Source organism: Silurus meridionalis, chromosome 23 (genome assembly GCF_014805685.1).
Source record: "Silurus meridionalis isolate SWU-2019-XX chromosome 23, ASM1480568v1, whole genome shotgun sequence".
NCBI classification, from domain to species: Eukaryota; Metazoa; Chordata; class Actinopteri; order Siluriformes; family Siluridae; genus Silurus; species Silurus meridionalis.
The window spans coordinates 9673180-9698022 of NC_060906.1; the positions used below are offsets into that span (position 1 = coordinate 9673180).

General features: G+C 40.2%; 1 protein-coding gene across 1 annotated transcript; it reads right to left on the minus strand.

Annotated features, from left to right (window-relative positions):
- Positions 1–23: 23 nt before the first annotated feature.
- pfas (phosphoribosylformylglycinamidine synthase) lies at positions 24–23418 on the minus strand. The gene is given in 30 exon segments (XM_046836848.1): positions 24–1016; positions 1842–1982; positions 2168–2314; positions 2581–2695; positions 4520–4611; positions 4725–4932; positions 5335–5480; positions 5559–5642; positions 5645–5677; positions 5762–5917; positions 6005–6088; positions 6166–6346; positions 10169–10399; positions 11061–11192; positions 11553–11651; positions 12925–13086; positions 13190–13251; positions 14174–14330; positions 14416–14489; positions 14677–14805; positions 14927–15058; positions 15594–15722; positions 16586–16710; positions 16891–17031; positions 17833–17938; positions 18474–18666; positions 19455–19560; positions 19692–19827; positions 19922–20049; positions 23266–23418. Coding segments are annotated over 29 exon segments (3945 nt in total). The 5' UTR covers positions 20046–20049; positions 23266–23418; the 3' UTR covers positions 24–696.
- Between the last annotated feature and the right edge of the window lie 1425 nt (positions 23419–24843).

Below are 24843 nucleotides of genomic sequence, written 5' to 3' on the forward strand. Positions count from 1 at the left end.
TCACAATATCCTCACAAATCCCACATATTACAAAACATTTATTTTGATTCAAGCAGTTTCGGTGTATGAAGTTTCCGAAAAACAGAACAATTCATTGTCAAAGTAATTCTGTGCTTCTTCGTATTGCCATCACCCAAACGCTCTCGTCATAGTTCATCAGAAAATGCTGATGTGCTGGTGGACAGACGATGATTTACAACTTCAAGGCTGTTGAAAAGATTTCTTTGTTGAAAAGCCCATTTCAAGATCACTGTATAAAATTACAATACTGATATTAATGCTAACATCCAATACAATTTTAATCCAATACATCACATGGTCATTTGGCACAATTTGGTCCTCATGGCTGGATTTTGACAAAGAAACATGAAACATCACAGTATTAAATTATGGATATGCTGCATCATAGGGAATCTGCTGTCTACCCTTTTCTGCACACATAAGCTCAAAAACTCCTATAATGGGCTAAACAACATATATAATGTGTTTATTTCCCTTACATTCCCAAAAACAGTTTCACCACCATATTGAAAAATATCTAGTACTTTTTTTTTTTACTTGGAATGAAGCCATCTTCAGTTTACTTCAGACTAGTTAATATAATTTGTATACATTTTCTAGCTCTTGTCAATCCACAATACAAGCAATCAGGAAACTTCTACAGATGTAACAGTGAAACAGACACATCCATTATCACTATGATGACAACCCCTCACTCTGACACCATACAGCAGCATTGTGGAACATGCTGAGCCAAGGGGAGGCACGCAGCGAGCCTCTGAGAGGTGCATGTGCCCAGGGCCACTGCCAACTCAGAACCGTGCGCTCTGGGTGGGGCATCATGGCCAGGTGGCGCCCGTCAGGTGAGCAGATACCCGCTATTCCCAAAGCAGATCCATTTGGATTCATGGGGTAGGTCTCGGTTGGGGCTCCGGAGTCATCCACATAGCGCAGAGGTGCCAGAGATGCACTGATCAGCTTCTGCTGTGCTTCAGGGGAGCGGAACTGCATCAGACCTGTACAGGAAGAAGTTCTGCTTTACTGACAGAGACTGCAGAAATAGTGGAATGTAGCTTGAAATATAAAATCAAGTTTAGAGTGTGTTTACTCGAATAGGCTTTTGGAATCAAACTCTTTTTTTCAAATGATAATAACATATCCAAAGTAGATAACATTCTCTTATGTTGCCTTTTTGCACTGTTATGGTGACTGGTCATTATATATACACATATACCTTGTTTTGAATAATGTCCTATGTTTAACTTCACATTTGCACCTTGTACTGTATTATTTGTAATACACTTGTATCGTATCCTTGCTCGTTTCTGTACCTTATACTTGCACTCATAATATGTTTATTGTATTCACTTGTATATTTATATATATTAGATTTATTTACTTACTTACTTCTGGTTAAATGCTAAGTGCATTTCATTGTCCCTGTATTGTACTCTGCACAATGACATTAAAGTTGAATCTAATCTAATCTAATCTAATCTAATCTAATAAAACAACCCTATCCCTGATCCTTTCAGTGCCTGAAAAAGGGACCTTACGTTTAATATTTTGGACAACAAAAATTTCAGACAAATATTATATAATAAAACATTGACCACCTGTAAAATTTGAATGTCAGTAATGCAGTACTCCTTGATATGGAGTTTGTGTAATCTAGTAGATTGCAGTATATGAAACGTTATATTCACTCTGGTTAATATGGCGAGGATAAGGAGCATCATTCCCTCTCCCACAAGTAGACAAAAAAGGTGATGACTGTATACCATTTGCACCACTCGGATAAATTATTGCTAGGGTGATATTCTGAACATGGACCATCTCACCTTCACCATGTGCAACCCACACACCCAGGGCAGATCCCTCCATGCCCTTCAGCATAATGGCTGGAGAAGGCAGAATGCAGACACTCACAAAGCGTGACTCAAAGCGACCTGACTTATTATGGGTCAAGGTTACCTCGGAGCCTACAACACAAAGCGCAACGAATTATGAGAATCTGATATAAGACACGAGAAAAAAAAGAGAAAGAATTATACGCATCTCCATGCAGGATGCAAAATGGAAAAATAATAATAAAAAAAAATAAAACACCAGAATTTCTGTTTATACTGAAAAAATGGAAACAAATTGTTCAGTTTTGCATGCTCACCTCCATCCTGTGCTCCTCCTACCCAACCAAGCAAAGCCAGAAGCTGGCAGCCGTTACACACCCCCAGACTAAGCGTGTCGTTACGATGCCGAAAACGCTCAAACTCCTCCCGGGCTTTGGAGTTATAAGTGACTGTAGCTGCCCAGCCTAAAAAGACAATAAAACACTAATAATACATGGCTCTTAAGCGCAAAAGGAGCAGAATTTACATAAACAAAAACATGCACGGATTATAGATTTTTTTGTGCGCTTAAGTGTTCAAAGAACCAAGAACAAAGTAGACTCAATTAGATATGGTTTGAAACAACACCAGTACAAACAGCTGTAAATTCACAGTTAAAACTTTATTATTATTATTGTTATTTTTTAATCATTTTAGTGAACATGTATGTGGGTGTATGATTTTGGTTGACCTTTGGCTGATCCCAGCACATCACCATAACTAAAGCCGCCTACAAACACAACCGCTCGGAACTGGTCAAGAGTCGTGGAGCCGGAGCACAGGTCCTGCATCGTAACATCCCAAACCTACAAAAAACAAAATATCAAAGCATAACGTTTTAAGAAATACAAAAGAGAATTCATTCTATGTAACATTATAGAGCTATAATTTGAGTTTAGGTATTTAAATGATAGGGTTGAACTAATAGGGTTGTTTTAGGACCGCAGTTATATATAGTGTATATAATCAGATGACAATCCTACTCGTGACTTTCTTTTCTGGGTCTATGTATTTCCTTTGCATTAATATTTTATTTAATAATAAAGGCATGCATATTTACAGACATTTTATGGATATACTGAGTTATTTTCAATTCAACATAATTCAGTTTTATAGCACTCTTTTAAGCAATGGACATTTTCCCCAAGCATCCTTACAGAAATGAATTAATCAATATAAATTCATAAATTATCCCTGTATAAATGAAGTTTATTCTTTATGAGTGATACAGTGTATGGGTACGGTATGAGGAAGAACCTATGCTCATCCAGGCGACACCGAATGTCCGTTCATTATGGTTCCTTTGTTGTTGAGGTTATCAACTTTTTACTGACGGACTGAGGAAATTGTAGTGTTACCAATTCCTACTTTTTCTGCAGAACAATGAAATCAATTTGATGTTTAGAAGGAGCTTTAAGTAAATTTAAGCTCTTGAGGATTTTATAAAGGTTAATTTTGTGGGCATGGTCACTCTCTAAATACTTTTTTAGGAACGCTATACTAATACTAGATGGAGCTTTCTTAGGCTAGATTTGTCCAGTTGTGTCTGTGCCTAATTAAGACTCAGCTGGCGGACAAAAGTGGACATGGTCTTTTGCTGTTGTAGCTCATCCACCTCAAGGTTTGATGTGCATTCTGTGACGTTTTTTCTGCTCACTGTAATTGTACAGGGTTGGAATTTAAGTTACTAATGCCTTTTTTTTGTCAGCTCAAAATATTCCAGCTATTCTCTGTTACGCTCTGCTGCTCACAGGATGTCTTCGTTTTTCTTTATTGTACTATTCGGAGTGAGACAGTTGGACATGACATCCAGCACCACAATCAAAATCACAGAGATCACATTTATCCCAATTCTAATGGACAATGTAAACGTTACCTGTATCTGCAGGATTTTATTAGTTTAGTGCATGAATAAGTAAGCGTTCTAGTGATCCTAAAAAAGTGCTTAGTCAGTGTAAAATAATATACTACTAGTGCATGTATCATGTGATAAGCACACAAGTTATAAGCATGGACGAGAGGGCATGGTCAAGCACGGGTTTGTGAAGGGAGGATGGAGATGAAGGAAACAAGTGGTAAGGAGCACACCCCTGATGGTGTTTTTTTTGATTAATAAGGGTTCTCTGTTTGAGGCTACATTTACACTAATCCGGATTAAATTTGAAAATGTTTTTGTCTAAAATTAGTCCACACTATCGTTTTCAATCGTCTCCTAAACATTGCTCATCCACTACGAAACATCTAAAATGCTTCCTGTACGTTCCTGAACTTTTACAAACATTTTTTACTAAAATATTCACTTTACGGCTCATGTCACGCCAAAGACTAACGTTTTGTCATCGTTTTTCGAAAGCCCCCACAGTCCACACTGTGAAGGGAAAATGGCGTTTTTAACGCCGTCTCAGTTTGGGGGCGGAAGTCTAAAACGGAAAGACAAATATGTGTTTTCAAACAAAAACGTATTAGTGTGGACACTGCCTTAGTGACAAATGCCTCTCCTTGTTCTCTCCCTAAACCAGAAAGCTCCTTACAATAAGTTATGAAGTGCACTTGGGAATTTTAGTGAAGATATTCGGATTTACAGCATTACTAATCCTGTCTGAAACAATCAGACATGTGCGTTTGTGTACCTCGAATCCGGCCATATACAGAGAGACAGACATCTCCCGATCGCCATTGCTGCCTTCTTCGCGGATGACTGCAACACGAGGCTTGCCCACAGCTCCAAAAAATTACAAGACAGACATTATTTCAAATGAAATCAAGGTGGTCTTGACTTCCAGTTGACTTAAGTTCACAAACAATAATAAAAAATGTGAAGGAGGTAAGACTAACCCAGCTCTTTTGTCACAGGTGTTTTAGTGGGGTCAAATGTCAGTTTGAGGTATGGCTGGGTGCGGACAGAAAGCCCCTGCTCTTCCTGCTCTACGCACTGTGGGTTGGCCTGCAGACGCTCCAGCTGGAAGCTTGTGCTCTCCCATAAGGCCCTGAGACTGGGCAGACGCTCATGCAGCACTTCCTGTCCACACAGGCTCACCTTGACCTGAAAAACAATAAGTGATTAATAATTATTTCAGTCCTACAGATCCTTTTTAAATCAGTAATTTGTCATTCAAAAATATGTTCACTAAAGCAGAATCAAATTTGTAAATGAATCATAATGAATCCATTACAATTTTATATAATGAATTATGGTTGGAGCAGCTTGGGCACATCCATACAGGCAAGTGGTTACAGAGCCAAACCATAGATATAGTGTGTGTGTGTGTGTGTGTGTCTGGCTATATCTGTTTATATGTCTCCCTCCCTCCATCTATCCATGGACATCATAAATACATTTGCTGATCATTACCTGAAAAGCATATAATTGATGACTTATTTCAATCTTAAAATATTGCAGAACACAGACAACTTGTGCAGACAAATTCATATATATAAACCTCACCATAGATTCTGGTCCGAAGCCACAGGTGGTGCCAATCTTGTAGCAGCTCAGCCCGGTGTGTGTGTACCGCTGACACACATTTTCCACATCACTCTCACACACCTCCAACACCAGACCCAACTCCTCCGAGAATAAAGCCTCCATCACTGCACGAAAGAAAGAATGATCCTAAAAGAAAGGGAATTTTAGCTTTCATATTTTTGACATTCAGGCATTATACTGACCTCCAACTCCATTAAAAGGCAAGTCAACATCAAGCCCACGATTCCCAGCAAAGGCCATCTCTAGCAAACAGGAAATGAGTCCCCGTCACTGACATCATGCCCTGCACTCAGCATACGATCTACCAGGCACATAGACACACAGATACTATTAGACTTATGAAATCATAAAAAATAAATATACCACAAAAAATGTGATAAATTACCTTGGATGAGTGTCTGGGTGGTGTTGAAGCAGGCTGAAAGAAGATCCGGATGATCCAGGTCTGGACTGCAGTCTCCCAGCTGACTGTAACACTGAGCAAGAGCAGAGCCACCTAACCGGTATTTACCCGCACTCACAGGAACATACAGCAATACACCTGACAGTGAGAAAAACACACTCAGATATTAAACTTTTGTCCTTAATAAATGTCCCAGTCCTAAACTGCTTGAATAAGCATTCTGACCTTTGCCCTCTGGGTCATCTAGGTCAGGGGTGACAGTGGCAGTGATATCAGGACACACAGCATAGACAGAAATGACCAAAGAACCTAAGAAAGAAAAATAAAAACAGTTCAGCCTTGTTCGAAAAGTCCTCAGATAAACACACAGCCACACAATCACAGACCTGGTGCTTTGACGGTTTCTTTGCCAACACGAGCAGCCATGCTGAGGGAGTCCTTTCCACCATCCACAGCAATGCCCAACTGTCCCATGACCTCACACATCGCCTGGCACGCCTCCCACAGACACGCCCCTTCACCTGGCAACTTCGCCGCCCACATCCAGTTACCGCTGCACTTTACGTCCTGAGCGAAGCACACAATGATCAGGATAAAAGAAAGAATTTTCAGAAATGTCTAAACCAGTAACATAATTATTAAATCTGTTGGAATTGTGGTTCTTGTGGCCTTCAGCGCAGGGGACAAGACGGGCCAAACTGTCCCGTGCCATCAGAGAGGCGAAGTGCGCACACAACAAGAAAACCAGGGCATCCAGGCAATCACAAACTACAAGACAACTTCACCTGCTTCACCTGACCACCTCTCCTCCCAGTGACCAGGTGCTCTGTCTAACCACAGCTGAAGTGAGAAAAGGTCTATGCAGTGTTAAACCACGGAAATCTGCTGGCTGGAACAATCTGCAGAACTGCTTGCAGATGTCTTTACCGACATCTTCAACATCTCCCTGAGCAGCGCCGTTGTTCCTACGTGCCTTAAGACAACGACAGTCTCCTGCCTCAATGACTATCCTCCTGTCGCACTTACACCCATCGTGATGAAGTGCTTCGAGAGGCTCGCCATTAGCACATCAAGACCTTCCACGTACGATGCCATCTCCACAACCCTTCATCTGGCCCTCACCCACCTGGACAATAAGGACTCGTACAAATGCTGTCCATAACTTCAGCTCAGCATTCAACACAATCATCCCTTAGCACCTGATTGAGAAGTTGAGCCTACTGGGCCTGAACACCTCCCTCTGTAACTGGATCATGGACTTCCTGACTAGGGGACCTCAGGCAGTCCGGATCGGAAACAGCATCTCCAGCACCACCACACTGAGCACTGGGGCACCTCAGGGCTGTGTGCTCAGACCACTGCTGTTCACTCTGCTGACTTACTACTGTGTAGCAATGCACAGCTTGAATCACATCATCAAGTTTGCCGATGACACGACCATGGTGGGTCTCATCAGCAAGAACGATAAGTCAGCATACAGAGAGAAGGTGCACCAGTTAACATCCTGGTGTGGAGCGAACAACCTGTGTCTGAATGTTGACAAAACTAAAGAGATCATCGATGGATCCTACGTGGAGATCGTCAAGACCACCAAATTCATTCTTGGTGTTCATCTGTCGAGAACTTCACTTGGTAGCTCAACACCAGCTTCATTACCAAGAAAGCCCAGCAGCGTCTCTACTTCCTGAGAAGGCTGAGGAAAGCTCATCTCCCTCCCCCAATCCTGACCATGTTCTACAGAGGGACAATTAAGAGCATCCTGAGCAGCTGCATCACTGCCTGGTTTGGAAACTGCACAGTTTTGAATAGCAAAAGACCCTACAGAGGATAGTGAGGACGGCTGAGAAGATCATCGGGGTCTCTGTCCCCTCCATCATGGACATTTACAACAGCATTGTGGACGACCCCACACACCGCTTACACACACTCTTCACCCTAATACCTTGGAAAGTGGTTCCGAAGCATTCAGGCCTCACATCCAGACTGTGCATCAGTTTCTTCCCTCAAGCCATCAGGCTTCTCAACACAGAACTGAACTAAATCTCATGCACACACACCCAAACTGTGTGACTGATCTGTACAACAATCTGTGACAATAAAAGCTTTTTGACTTGACTTGAGATTTAGACAGGAAGTAAAAATCTAATACACTGTTTAAGTGTACATATGAGCTTTCACATATGCAAGAAGATAAACTTCTATAAAACGACTGCAATAATTTGCTAGAAAAAATATTCTTTCGGTCCCCATACTACTTTGTCCTCTACATCTACCTCTTTTAAACGAACTATCTGCATGTCTTCTCTCACCACATCCATAAACCTCTTCCTTGGCCTTCCTCTTTTCCTTCTTCCTGGTGGCTCCATCCTCAGCATTCTCCTACCGATATACCCCATGTCCAAAGTCTTTCCCATAACTTCATGGTGTGACATCTCCCTTGTTCTTAAAAATCATACCAGCACACTCCTTCTCCATTCCTCAGGCAAATCTTGTTAAATAATCCTGTTAAAAACTCCACTGTCATCTCTCCTAAACATCTTCATGCTTCTACCGGTATGTCATCTGGTCCAATCACTTTCCACTCTTCATTCTCTTAATCGCTGCTCTCACTTCATCCTTACTAATCCTATCCACTTCTTTACACCATCTAACCTCTCTCTCTCTCTCTCTCATTTTCCCCATTCATCAGCTGCTTAAAATACTCCTCCATCTTCTAAACACACTCTCCTCACTAGTCAACACATTTCCATCTCCATCCTTAATTGCACTAACTTGCAGCACATCCTTCCCAGCTCAGTCCCTCTGCCTGGCCAATCGGTACAAATCCTTTTTAGCTTCCGTAGTGCCCAACTTCTCATACAGCTCCTCGTATGCCTTTTCCTTGGCTTTCGCCACATCCCTCTTTACCTGCTGCGCCATCTCCTTGTACTTCTGCCTACTTTTCTCATCTCTCTGCTGATCCCAATTCTGTTTCTCCAACCTCTTTCTCCTTATGCTTTCCTGCACTTCCTCATTCCACCACCACATCTCTGTCTTCCTTTCTCTTTTCAGATGTCATACAAAGTATCTTTCTAGCTGTCTCCCTTATCACTTCTGCAGTAGTTTTCCAATCATCCAGCCCCTCTTCAGCACCTCCGAGCCCCTGTCTGACCTCTTCCCTGAATCTCACACTACAGTCTTCCTCCTTCAGTTTCCACCATCTTATTCTTCTTTCAGTCCTCACACTCCTCCTCCCCAAATCTATCCTACAGACCACCATCTGATGCTGTCTAGCTACACTGTCCCCTGCCAACACTTTACAGTCTCCAATCTCCTTCAGGTTGCATCTCCTACATAGAACATAGTCCACCTGTGTGCACCTTCCTCCACTCTTCTCTCCACGTCACTCTATTCTCCTCCTTCATCTTAAAATACGTATTCACCACTGCTATTTCCATCCTTTTAGCAAAATCTACCACCATCTGCCCTTCCACATTCCTCTCCTTAAGGCCATACCTACCCATCACCTCCTCATCTCCTCTGTTCCCTTCACCAACATGCCCAATAAAGTGTTCCCCAATCACCAATCGTTCTTTCCTAGGTACACCATCTACCACTTCATCTAACTCACTCCGGATTCTTTCCTTATCCTCCATCTTACAGCCGACTTGTGGAGCATAAGCACTGATGACATTTATAATCACCCCTTCAACTTCCAGCTTCACGTTTATCACCCTATCAGAAACTCTCTTCACCTTCACTACACACTTACTGTACTCTTCCTTCAGGATCACCCCTACATTATTTCTCTTTCCATCCACACCATGATAAAACAGTTTAAACCCACCTCCAATGCTTCTGGCCTTACTCCCTTTCCACTTGGTCTCCTGAACACACAGCATATCTGCCTTTCTCCTCTCCATCATATCAGCTATCTCGCTCACTTTACCAGTCATAGTACCAACACTTAAAGTACCAACCTTAACCTTCACCCTCCTACACTCCTCTTCTCCCTGCTGCCTTTGCAGACGTCTTCCTCTCTCCTTTTTTCTTATTTGAATTACAGCAGCCCAATTTCCACCTGTTTTTAACCTGTTGGCTAACAATACCTGTAGCAATCGTTGGTAACCCGGGCCTCGACGAGATTCATTAAGAAATTCTGATTCGTGATCCGCATATTTGATTTGGCACATGTATTACACTGGATGCCCTTCCTAACACATCCCTCCCCATTTATCCAGGCTTGGAAAAGGCACTAACAGTGAACTGGCTTGTGCAAACCTAATGGCTGGGTTTTATGCTAGAAGAAGTGACAGATTCTATAATTCCCTCATTTAATGCACACCACCATAATGCCCCCAATCCTAGTCCCTGCTAAAGTAACAGGTACCCACCAGGCCAAGATTTTACCTTGAGAGCAGTGATACGTGCAAACACCAGATTAGTGAGGGCCTCGCCCACAGCCATTCGAGCTCCAACTGCTGGGGAAACCAGGCCTTTAATTGGCTGCTCCCCGATCGCCGTAGCAGCACCCTTGAGGCTAAATGGTGATAGAGCAACCACAGCCACATCAGCCAGTGGCGTGTGAAGGGGTCCTACACACTGCTGCTGTGCCACCAATCCAGTCACAGAGCGATCCACCTTAAAAACACACAAAACTGTGTCTGAGTATTTTATTAGCACACTTCATGAAAACAAGTTTAATGAAATTAATGATTTACAATTGATAATCAAAATGGCATGCATAAGAAAAAACTATTTTCTCCTCCCCACTAAACATTTTTAAATAAATAAATAAAATCAGCAGTGACCTTCACCATGCATTTACTGGCATACTGTAATCAGTTTTGTAGCTGGTTGTTCTGATGAAAATTGATCGAGCCATAAATTCTGCATAGAACCGGGATATTAAAGGCCAAAGTCTGGCTCCCTCTGCCAGGAGGTTTTAATGGGGCCATACATAAAATATGATGAACAGCAAAACAAACTTTCAAATCAATCAAACTATGGTCTGAAAGAAAAAGGGCAGTCCACATGCACAAACCTGAGAATATAAAGGTCCTTACACTATTCTGCATGAAGGACAGACTATTTTTCACTACATATTTTTGTCAGTATCACTGTAATTAAATGTTACTTAAAATGCATGTTTTATTGTGTAAGAAAGGGGCCAATAATTCTCAGATGGCACTCTGTATTTCCAAAGCTGTCCATTGTTCGTAGAAAAAAGGCGTACTTAACTAGTGGGCTTTTATTGGTAAGGTGTATATTAAGTTAGGGACAATATGGGAAATTAGGAGACCTTGTTTGTGAGGTAGCGTTTGCTGGCTACAGCTGGAAGTCGAAGAACTCTCTCGAGAGCAGGCAAAACTGAAAGTCCTGGAGGGAGAGAAAGGGGTTGAAGACAGGAAGGTACATGGTCCAGCCTGAACTCCTACAGAGACACAGAGAGAAAGGAAGAGATTAATAGAGTACATCAAATCAGTCATTTGGATAGATTAGAAACCATTTTAGTTGATCGACAGAATAATAGATTTCACAATAACATCAGGTACACGTTTCCTTTTCCTAATATTGCATTTGAATATTTTACCCTTTTTCATTTAAATTATTTTCATACATTGATCTGACATGATTAAACATATCTTGCAAAAAAAAAAAAAACAATGAAGTAGTAGAGAAAAAGATGGAGGACTGTTGTTTATCTTGCTGAGGCATTACCAGCAACTGTAGATAAATAACCAGTATTTCTTTACCATTAATTTTTTCCACAATATTTTAACCTGCTTCGTACCTTCTGAGGCATCTTTCCCAGTACCCAATCAAGTTCTAGATCCACAGGGTTTCGCCCACCAGTCCCATTACCGTTAGAGACATCATCCACAAGAACAATCTACAGGGAAAAAACATGCAGATGTTAGAAGTGGTTTTATATGGGCATGCCTATATAAAAAAAAAAAAAAAAAAAAAATCCAATTTACAATTAATTAGTCATCAACAGTCCCCTTTAAAAGTGGAAAAATATTTAGCTATATATAAAGTTCAGCACAAGACACTATTTAACAAAAGTAAGAATCAAGAAGCCAGAATAGAATTTGCAAAGAAATATAAAGATGAGCCACAACATTTTAGAAAACAGAGATTAACCTCTTCCAAAATGATGTTAAGCCATGATCTGGAAAAGGAAAGGATCTGCTCATGATCCAAAGCGAACAAACTCATCAATCAAGCGGTATATACAGTGCATCAGGAAAGTATTCACAGCGCTTCACTTTTTTTCAAATTTTATGTTACAGCCTTATTCCAAAATAGATTAATTTCATTATTTTCCTCAAAATTCTACAAACAATATCCCATAATGACATTGCATTTCAGCTCCTGATGTAAAAAAAAAAGATTAGTTAAAAAAAATTATAAATTAAAAAGCAACATCACAAGCCTAAAAACGCAACACAAATTAAGTATCTCACAATATCTCACAATTTGGGCAGTTGGTGAAATGCAGCCAAATATTAAGTGACTTACTCTGTTCTAATATTTTTGGAATTGGAGTTTTTGCAACCAAATGCTCCATGAAAGTCTCATATTTATCTTCTGAACTCATACACAAATTTCTTTAGTATACAGCAAAAACAAAAGAACTGGTTTTGCTGGTTTTAACAATTCCAGAGGGGACGAAAGTATATGGACGAATGTATTGTCCATTTTTAATCATATGTGATTCTTCTCCAAACTGTTCCCACAAAGTTGAAGGCACACAATTGTAAAGGATGCCTTCAGATGTTTTGGCATTAAAATTTTCCTTCACTTGAACTAGGAGACCCAAACCTGTTCCAGTATGACAATGCCACTGTGAACAAAGCCAGCTCAATGCAGTTATGCTTTACATGGGGTGCAGTGGAAGATCTTGAGTGGCCTACAATAGAGATTTGACCTCAACCTTATTGAAAACTTTTGGGATGAATGTGAAAGCTGACTGCACCCCAGGCCTCCTCGCCTCACCTACATCAGTACCTGATTTTACTAAAACGCTTGTAGCTGAATGACCACAAAACTCCACAAGCACACTCCAAAATCTAGTGGAACATCTTTTCAGAAGAATTAAGTTATTGTAACTGCAAAAAGGAATTGGATGTTCAAAAGGAAATTACAGCTTTTACACCCACCTTACTATCACCTGTAATGTTGCCCACAAAGTCAATGGGGCATTTTTCCCTCTGACACACGCGCTCCATAAAACTCCGGTCAGATGGGCGAAGCAACAGAGCATTACTCTCCTGATATTCAGCCCCCCACAACTCCAAAACACTCAGGGTGGGATCACCTCTCTGCAAAAGAAAGAAGTGGATCATTAGTTATAGGTGTATACAAGAACTTGTCTAGGATACATTTTTATATCCACATACAAATTTCAAACAATTTGAAGCTCACTTTAAATTTGCTGGTGTAGATGATCGCTCCGGCAGGCTCACTCAGCTCTTTCAGTACGTTTCCTGGAGTATAGAACATATTCAGAATTCTTATGATAATGCAGATACTCTTTATGTACACGGATTATATTTGAAAGTAAGATGATCTCATGTAAATAGTTTAGCAATAATTAAATTTTTAGTTTGCAAACAAATTGCACAGAGAAGCCAGGAAGCCCTCAGTACTGAAGACATTCCCACACTGGTAAATTCACACTGTTACTGATAATGGAGAGCCTTTCGAAATATCCTAAATAAATATTTCCTCAAAAGTAAACCGCAAAGATTACAGGATTTTACTCTCTTTATGTGGAGCATGTGCGACACGAGTGCCTTGTTTGTATCCAAATATATATGCACGTGAAGGTGTATTAATATCCCATGAAAAAATTAAAATAAAATAAAAATTGTAGCATTACGAGAAAAAAGTAAATATTTTAAGAATAAATTTGTAGTAATCTGAGATAAAATTTTTAATAGGTTAAAATTTAGCAATACGGAAATTCTTTGCCATTTGGCGCATCAGCATGGCGTTATAATTATCAAATAGACACTGTAGCAGTTATGTAGGAAACTTAAATATAATCACACAGACTATGATGAATCTGTCTCTTTTGCGCAGTCCGAAATGGCGACCAGTGATCGACTCCAAGGCTATCTATGGTTACATCTGCATGCTATTCGAATACAAGACGTTGTTTCTCAAGAGACTATAAGGATGACTTAAGAACGACTTTCTTCTCAAAATACTATGACTTTATTCTCGTATTGCTACGACGTTAACCCCATAATCTTTGTTTTACATTTTTTTAATAATGTGGCAATAAATCGCATTCATATAACAGAAGTCCCTCAATCAGAATTCAGCAGGGCTGTGCTATAAAAACTGTAATTGTTTTAAACAGAGTTAAAATAATAATGCTTATTAAAAGAATATACTTATTACCATTGCCTCCTGCACCCTGGTCATGGATACTGCAGATGGGGTTTCCTTCAGCTCTCTCCAGGCAGGCCCTTAAAGCCCGATTCATCTTTTGCTCCATCTCAGCATCTCCTCTTTGCACTGCACCCAAATCACGATCGTTGGAGTTATCACCCTGTACCTATAAAACACACAAAAACAGACTTAGTGATTTGTATTTCGAATCATTAAATGTAAAACCTGATTGGATTTACATCAATATCTACCTGTACAGACGATGCAGCTCCTCCTCCGACACCAATCCTATACACAGGACCTCCTATTTTCACCACCTCCATACCTAACGCCAGAGAGAAACGTTAACCTCTAGGACAGGAGAAGAACAAAATGATTCTTTTCACTTCTTCAAAGGAATCTCACTTCATTCATGCATTCGGCACGTTTTCATATTCCGATGCAAAATCAGGAAGCATAACTAAACGATTTAACCAGCATGATCCCTGAGCTGCTCTTAGATTCTGATTTACCCGATTCCGCTTCCTCTTTCTTCACATGATTCTCCTCGATAGAGCCCAGTCCGCCACTGAACATGATTGGCTTGATCCATTCTCTACGCTCACCATTGGCCAGGCGCATTCCAAAGGACCGGGCAAAACCTTGAGTCATCAAAGCAAAGAAAGTAGGAAATTTAAAAAACTAAATTTCTACTAGGAATAAAAGCAAACTGCTAACCAGTTTTGTAAATTTAGCACCAAGCTAAGACACACCACGTTATACCTGCTAGCACTGGCTCGCCAAACTTGTTTCCGTAGTCTGAAGCTCCATTACTGGCTTCAATAGTCACCTGCAAAGGAGGGGCAAAGCTTGAAGGGTACTCCCAACCATCCTCCTCCCACGGTAGGGCAAAACCTGCAGTCAGAAATGTCCAAGAGAATAAGGGGACTATTATCAAGTCAAAGTCAAAGTAAACTTTATTGCTATTCAGCCAGGAAGTAAGGTGCAAAGCAGAATGTAATTGCATTTCTCCAGAGGCTTCAATGTGTAGAAGTGACATATAACAATCAGCAGCCAAAACAGGTAACAATAGACAGTACAAAAGACAGCAGACAATCCCGATAAACAAATAAACATAGTTAACACAATAGGCACACATACACAAAAAAAGGGTCAGCACAATAAATGTTCACATTGTAAGGTTTAGTGCACAAGTGCCAAGAATGCAAACTATCTGTGATAAATATAAAGTGCTCTAGTGATGATAATGAATAAATAGCACATAACTAGTCTGGTTAAAGCACAAGACAAGATTGGAAAGAGGTCAGTGGGTGAGTAAGTTGAGTAGCCTGATGGCAGGTGGGGAAAAACGCTCATTCAGAGTCTGGTAGTTTTGCACCTCATACTACAATAGTGTTTAACGATGGCGCATTTTGAAAACCAGACCCACCTGGGATGTGAAGGTTACCGAAACAGTACCCAGCAGTCCCTGCAATCACGTGTCCACCTCGGCCTGCACTCTGTACATCTCTGATTCTTCCACCGGTACCTGTAGTAGCTCCGCTGAAAGGAGCCACACCTAGAGTTCAAGTACAGCAAAAATAAATAAATAAATAAATAAATAAATAAATAAAAACAGCATCAATTTCAATAAAGGAAACGCAGGAAGAAAATGAGCACGAGATTTTATCCGTTAGAATATAATAGAGTTGGTCTATGAGTTACGATGGAAACGCTTTCTGATGATCACATCATAACTTGAATATATCGTAAGTTGTGACATTGCCTAGATTGTACATTATTTAGTTAAGCAGAACAGTTTACAGTACCGTACTGTATAAACTATACAGTACATATGCATGTGGCAGCAGGCACATTAACGACTGGTGTACATTACCTGTACATTATATTCAGGGCTCTTTTAAGGGACCTCATGCATCAAAACGTGCAACACACGTGCAACATATTGTCATTTCCAATATATTATTATATTTCCCATAACAAACTACGCTGTTACAATGTAAAAGACAGGGATTAATAGGAGTAGTTATGGAACTGCCTTCCCTAATGTGTGCGGGTGAATTTGCATGAAACGAGAGAATTTGCATGTGAGAAAGTGGATATGTTTTTCCTTTAAATCTAAAAACATTTAACCTTTAGTGTAATGAATTCCTTTGTGACCAGTGATGTGTCACATCAATAACCAATCCCACCGAGCCCATCTACTTTCAGTATTGATCTACTTTTCAGCCTTAAAAGCTGAAAATGATATTTTGTAGCCTGTGTATAAATGTTTAAAAGTCTAATATGTTCTTTTTCTTTACAAATATTTTAGCAATATACTGAAGCAGCTTTTAATGTACCTATAAAAAAAAGCAGGCTTTTAAATATTGGTCCCAATCTGCAACCACTACAAAGCAAAGATTGTATTTGTACTCTGACCTGTGGGGAAGTTGTGCGTTTCTGCGGTGAAGATGACGTGTCTGGTGGTGTGTCTGGTCTCGTAGCAGCTGGCCTGAGCAGGGTCAGTGGGGAGCATGCACTCCAGCTCCATGCCTTTAATACCACTGTGCACACAAACACGCATATACACACACACACACACACACACACACACACACACACACACACACACACACACACACACACACACACACACACAAACACCCACATACACAGAAGTGATGTCAAGCTCAGAGTGCCTCAATGAGGCTATCATGCTGGCAGTCTGACTCTCGCTCACTCACCTGCTGTTATCACAGAACTTGATGACGTTATTCTGATTGCTGTGCTTCTGAGTGTCCATAATGAGGCTGAACAGAGTGTCCTTCTGTTCCTCTCCGTCAATCACCATCCGACCTCTGAAGAACCAGTGGCGACTGTGCTCGCTGTCAGGGATTTTAGAGGAAAAATTTTGTTTTTAACTGATTAAAATACAGGTAGTCCCCAAATTAGGAAACGTGAAAATATCGTAAGCCACGACATGGCCTAGCCTACACAAAAGTCTTATAGAATGGCAATCAGGCTGGATTCATATTCTGTAATTTGTTAAACCATTAACAAATTATAGTATACTACCCCATACTGATCAAGGACCCCAGCCATGAACAAGTTTTAGCTGCTGATCAATCTGGGAAGGGTTATAAGGCCATTTCCAATTCCAAACTTCCAAATGGAAGTTGGTGAGTGGATAGAATAGAAAAATAGAAGTCTTTATTTGTCACATATACATTACAGCACAGTGAAATTTGTTCTTCGCATATCCCAGCTTGCTCGGAAAGCTGGGGTCAGAGAGCAAGGTCAGCCATGATACGGCGCCCCTGGAGCACAGAGGGGTCATAAGGACCTTGCTCAAGGGTCCAAGAGTGGCGGCTTTGGCAAAACCAGGGCTTGAACCCCCAACCTTCCGATCAGTAACCCAGATCCTTAACCACTGAGCTACCACTCCCCCGGTGGCGCATATGCTTCTACGTTTGCCTGCTGCACGAAACTAAATATTTTAACAATTTTGTCATATGGCTATTGGCATCGTAAGTTTGAAAAATCATAAGTTGAACCATCGTATCTTTAGGACCATGTGTAACTGAATATGTAATCGTTGTGTAATATATATATATGTGATTTCCACAATTACTACTTAGGAAAAAACTGCCGATGCAAGACTTTAACAGACATAAGCCTACACACACCTGTTAGACTGAGCCAAGTCAAAGCATTCAACACTGGTTGGGTTTCTCTTCACCCTCTGGAACAATGCAGTGTAGTAGTCCAAATCCCAGGAGTCAAATGCTAGTCCTGGTCTCACACACACACACACACACACACACACACACACACACACACATTACCAGGATCATGTTAAAAGGAAAGGATAATATATATGTTATATTGATTTTTTCTTGTTAGTTTGTGTATTTTAAGATCAACGTTTATGACAACAAGAAATTAACACAATATCATGTTTGTTGTAAATGTTGATTGTGCGATTTCACACTAACTGTAGACAGACAGATAGAAATCCTTGTGCATGACAACACATAAAACAGCATTGACCTACTTTTTCCATTAACATTCATTCATTATGTGACTGTGTGTCTATCACACACTCTCTCACTCACATACACACACACACATAATATCTTGTGACCTAATAACACTGAATCACTTCTCATCCTGTGACAGCTATGCTTCTTTCAATTATGCTGAGTCATGTGTCTCTAATCTTCACCCTCTCAACCAGGACTCGATCTGCAGCTATTTGGAATAATATTCTACTAGTTATAAAAAATATCTATACACATCACTGCACTTTATATGACATGTTTCTCACCAAGCTCATCGTTGGCCCTCTCCAATGCGGCACGGCCTTTTCCTATTATGTCAACCTCGAAAACTTCCTGAGGCCGGATGTCCACAGAGAAAGATGTAATGGGCTTGGTGTAGACGCACTCAGTCATGTTGTCATACAAGAGGCTGATTAACTTCTCCATCTCTCCATCTTTACTCAGCTCGTGCAGTTCATCCTTCATCAGAAAAATTGTTTCTGTTATATACATATTTTTCTCAAAATATAGATCATTTTAACTAATATGGAGTAACAGGGGGTTAAGTGCTCAAAATGCGGATACATGTAAATCACACTAGTCACATTAACTCTTTCTAACACTCACACAGCATCCCTAAATGAGAAAGTACACCCGTTTTCAATTCTTATTGAAAAGATTCAATAATGTTAATATTATTTAGACTATATTTCTATCAATTACATGGTCCACATTAACTTCTATTAACAAATAGAGCCTCAGGTAACAACAAAAAACATTTTTAATATACAGTCATTTTCCCCTCCAAAACGTGAACTACAATTCAGAAATCTGACCGTAAATAAATAAGTACACCCTATCCTTCTTACACTGTCATTACAAGATTAATTAGCAACCAGGTGAAGATCTGCCACTTTGGTGTCCAGGTAAATTCTTGCTGATGATCAATCTGGGAAGGGTTATAAGGCCATTTCCAAACAATTTGAAATTCACCATTCTACATTAAAGAGGATTGATAGGCAGTAGTAGCTCAGTGGATAAGACGTTGTACGTCCACTCAAAAATAAAATATGTTGTGTTGTTTGTTGTGTCCATAGAGCTTATTTGTTTGTTTATAGATATTTTTAAAGATCACACACTTGCTATGTTTGCCCTGAGAAATAATAATAATTTTTAAAAAAGGGTGTATTTTCTTTTCCACCATCCCAACCAGGCCTCACTGATTAATATGTGATGAAAATCTCAGGGAGTGAAGCAGTTGTGCAGACCTTGATGAGATGCCTGCGAGACAGCTCAACCCTTGTCACTTGACTCAGGCCTGCACTCTGGCAGATGGACACGGCATTTGTGGACCACGCAGTAGAGAAGTTAAGTCTGTAAAAAAGAGCAAAAAGCAAAAAATGAGGTTTACAATACTTATCACTGCTTATGCTGATACTGCTCCAGGTGCACTACTGATGTTATAAACAGTACTGAGTTCAGTTAATGAAACAGTCTTTGTATACCTGGGGCCAATCTCCACAAGTTTTTCTCCTGGCACAGTCGCTCTGAGAGCGGGCTCATCAGACAACCCTGAAGACTGAGGAGGAGTAAATAACCAGCGCAGGATGTCCGTCTGCTCCCCACTTATACAGTCAGCACCTGAGGGAGGAAAAACAGATAAGCCTGTGAGGGGCTGGACATGGTACAACGCACCATCAACCAAATATTAATGCTGTCCTCTTTTTTGTCTCACCATTTACTTCCACATTATAGCAGAATTCAGTGGTTATGGTGACCTGAGGATAAAGCTGTTTGACTCTCTGAAGGCTCCGCCCACCTTCATCGTCTGTCCTCCTGTAGAACTGCAGGACTGACATGATCCTGTCAACACACACAGTTACAATTAAACAACTCAAATACAATAACTCTAGCTGATAGTTTCATGTGGAACAAAGACACTTTATTAAGACCAGAAACTAGAGAAAAAGGGATGGACAATTGAGTGTTTTTATACATTCACAGGACGATAGCAGAGGTAGACAGATTTTAACGATACCAATAGCTAGGTTGGATCGTACTCAAAAATCGTAAATCAAGCGATAGTTTCTAAAATGGACACTTGATTAAAAAGCAAACAAACAGAACATTCCATGTAAAATAGAACTGAACTTTATTACAAAACTAAACAAATAAACAGTAATAAATCATGAAAATGTGCTAATTAAATATGAATATATTATATATATTGATAAATATAAAAGAAAATAAAAAGACATGCATTTAGCTAAAGCAAAAAGTAACAGTCCAAATAATTTTTTTTAAAAGTTCAATCCAAAAAATAAGTCAGTTTAAATAAACAGCATGTGGCGTCAGTAATCCTCTAGATGCCGCTGTCGTACTGTATAACACAATCCTGTAAAACAAACGTTATGAATTTTTGCGAAAGTTCAACTACGGGGGCGATTAATTGTCAAAACCGATGAATCGGTCGTTCTTCACACACCAACTACATTCACACCAACCACTGAAAGCTGCTATTTAAACCAAACATGCGATGAATTTCTAATTCTGCAAATACTGAATACGATCATTTGGGTCTTGAAGGTTAGAAATATACATTTAAATAAGAACAATTATTTTATCACTATACTGTATATGATATGCCCAAATGCCCTTGTGTGCTTACTTTGTTTGACACGTTTTTGCTTTTTATGCTTTTCCAGTTATGTATAAGGCTATCTATTTAGAGGCTTTAGCACAATGAGGACCATTCCTTGGTCTATGGAATTCAACTAAACATCTGTATAATAAGAAAAAACAAAAGCTCTAGGTAAAGTTTTCACACAGAAAAACAAAACTACTTTCAAAAATCATCTATATGTATTAGAGACTGTGGCAGGAAAAAAACATGAATGAAACTTGTAATCAAATTCCAACTGGGAATGAACTACTTACATGAAATAAGTGTATTTGTGTTAGGAGTCCTTTTATAAGATTTAGCATATTGTGTATTATGAGTGGAAGAGCTGTGTTGTTTCCCCCTGTGATTCTTAAGAAAAGAACGGAGTTTTCAACTCTGATTCCATTTCTTCCCTCACTGGATCACTCATCTGCTCTTTTTGAATTACTATAAATCTGTCCACATATATTCTAGTGGTAATAGATACAGTTTCTATATTCTTACAGCCTTACAAATTGAGCAACTTGCCGAATCCCATATAACACCATGTTTGACTGGTCAATTAGCTCATCTCCCAGTCTTTCATGAACTGACCAGAAGTAAAATTTAGTCACACCATAGGGTATACAATTCTTCTTCTTCTTTTGGCTGCTCTAATTAGGGGTCGCTACAGCAGATTATCTGTCTCCATACTTCTCTGTCCTCTACATCAGCCTCTATCAAAGCAACTACCTGCATGTCTTCCCTCAACACATCCATAAACCTCCTTTTTGGTCTTCCTCTAGTGCTCCTTCCTGGTGGCTTCATCCTCAGCATTCTCCTACCGATATACCCCATGTCCCTCCTCTGCACATGTCCAAACCATCTCAATCTCGCCTCTCTCACCTTGTCCCCAAACCGTCCCAAATGCACTGTTCCCCTAATAAACTAATTTCTAATCCTGTCCATCCTTGTCACTCCCAATGAAAAACTCAGCATCTTCAGCTCTGCTACCTCCAGCTCCACCTCCTGTCTTTGTCACTGCCACTGTCTCTAAACCATACAACATCGCAGGTCTCACCACAGTCCTATAAACTTTCCCTTCCACTCTTAAAAATACCCTTCTATTACAAATCACTCCTGTCACTCTTCTCCACCCACTTCACCCTGCCTGCACTCTTTTCTTCACTTCTCTAACACACACCATTACTTTGCACCCCAGGTACCTGGACTCCTTTACCTTCTCCACCTTTTTTCCCTGCAACCACAACACTCCACTGCCCTCCCTCTCATTCACACACATGTACTCTATTTTACTCCTACTGACTTTCATTCCCCTTCTCTTCAGCATGTACCTCCAGCTCTCCAGGCTCTTCTCAACCTCCTCCCTACTCTTACCACAAATCACAATATCATCCGCAAACATCATAGTCCACGGAAACTCCTGTCTGACCTTGCCCGTCAACCTGTCCATCACCACTACAAACAGGAAAGGGCTTAGAGACGATCCTTGATGCAATCCAACCTCCACCTTTAACCAGTCTGTCGTTCCTTCTGCACACTTCACTGCTGTCACACTGTATAAACCCTATCCAATAATCAGATAGATTAAATCGATCAAGAAACTGATGGCATAATACTCGATGAATCCTTCCATACTCAGTAAGAAGAATGGGCTTGGACCTAAACCATACAGGTATATATGCTATATGCTATTGGCTTGGGATCCATACACATTTATTTTTTTGGACTCTGGCCCAATTGATGATTGATTCCTGAGAGGTACTTTGCACTGTCTATGTAAGAACAAAAGCTTGAGCCATTGGGGATCTGTGCACAATTTTAAAGCTTACTAGTTGTAAATGGAAAGGAAAATCGGGAGTATTAATATCAGCTGAAATTTAAGGATTCAGTATGGGCATCGTTACAGTTCCATCTCTTCCATGTACATTTGAGTATAATTTTTTCATAGGGAAGTAAATATGTGTTGTTTGCCTGGATGGAAGGAGCACACTTTTTTGCAGCTCTGAAAGTAATTCTATCAGGTTTTCAACTGAGAAGTCCAGAGAAATGTGCAGAGAAAATCAGAATGAACTCAGGGTCGAACAGACCCACCAAAGTGTTGCACCACAGCCTGCACATTGATCACAAACTAATCAGGAGGGTTTAGTTCCCTGATAAGAGTCTGTTTAACTCAGTTACACAGAAAGCTGCCTTTTCTACAGAACCTCAAGAGGGATAGGGTTTGATCACGTGACACTAGTTGCAATTTTAATGAATGGACTCAGGCAAAGAAAGTGTTGCGCTACTTAAAGTGCAGGTCAACTTTAATTTAGTGTCAATAAAGACATTCTTTTTGCTGATTTCCTGTGGAAAAAGCATTAAACTACTCTATTAAGTCTCTTTAAAATAAATATTAAATTAGGAACAAAACTTACCTTCCAGTTGCTCAGTGACTGGGTTGATTGGCTGGTGTGAGATGAAGCTGATAGATCAGATCAGATCAGATCAGATCAGTATACTATAGTAGGCTACACTATAGTAAGCAGAACCCCTGACCACTGTAGGCAGTCCTACACTCAACCCACGTGTCCGACACTTTTTACCACCCGTATTCAAAGAGAAGCCCCAGGATTGGCTGTTACTACAATTAAACGTTGTTTCATTGGATGGCGGCCTATAACCACATGATTTAGCCAATCCCAGCTCAGAAGGCGGGACTTGCCTGAATGCTAGAGGAAGAAATATAGAAGTTCTGCCTCTCCCGAACGTAGGTAAACCTTTGCGCATGCGCAGTGCTGTTATCTGGTTGTAGGTGGGTTGGAAGAGAATTACATGGTGCATGTATTCACATTTCCAATGTTATTAGATTTTCAGTGTATGAATTATTGGCTTTCAGGTCCACACACATGGTGAACTGTACCTAAGCAATCTCAATCCTTTTTAAATGCAATGTGTGGGGTCAAAATTATGTGGACAAATGATCATCATATCCATATGTAGTTCTTCCCTATACACAACTGTGTAGCTTTTATTTGTTATATGTACATCACAGGACACTGACCTTCTTTTTTTACATATTTTAGCTTGTTAGGAAGGTGTGGGTCAGAGCACAGGGTCAGCTATGGTACAGCACCCCTGAATCAGAGATGATTAAGGGCCTTGCTCAAGGGCCAATCAGAGGTAGCTTGTTGATACTGGGGCTTGATCCCCAAATTGTCATCTTAGTAACCCAGAGCCTTATCCACTGAGCTACCGCTTCACTTAGAGTGGTGAACAAACAGTGGAGAATCCAATGGTTTTCTAGTCAATTACCTTAAACGCTCAGCTATAACTACATTTTAACTTATATGTACATATAATGTAGCATTACAGCTTCTTATCAATGGAATTAATTGGTTACTGGAACTGATCCAGCATGAAAGTGTCCTGTGCACAAAGTGAGCTTCATGATTGCATAGTTTGTTAAGTTTGGAGTGGAAGAACTCAAAGTCCTGGCCTTACCTCCACTGAACAATGCACCTACATCAGCATCTGATCTCAGTAATGGTTTTGTCAGTCATTCAACACAAATCCCCACAGTAATGCTCCAATATAAAGTGGAAAGCCTTATCCTACCTTAGATGTGGTAGCAGTTTTCACAGGGATTGGATCCTAATTTGTTGCAACCCAGCTCAGGATAATGCGGTCTCTAAAACTGAGTGAGAGTGAAGAGGTGTGAGAGAGTGTGTTTGAAGAAACTCTAATCCTGAGTACACGATTAACCAAAAATCCTATAAATCAGTCTTTTGTACTCGATCTGTGTTGCATCACTGAGCGGAGATCAGAAATCAAGTTTCTTTTTATGTAACAAGCACATTCTTTGCACCTCTGACGTCTATGTCTTGTTCGAAATCTCCATCGTGAGCAAGACATGAGAAAAGGCCTCTGTATATCTAAATCTGTATATAGTATTTAGTATATAGTAAAACCTTTTTTGTGCTGCATTACTCTCATTTGCAAAATGCTTTCTGAGA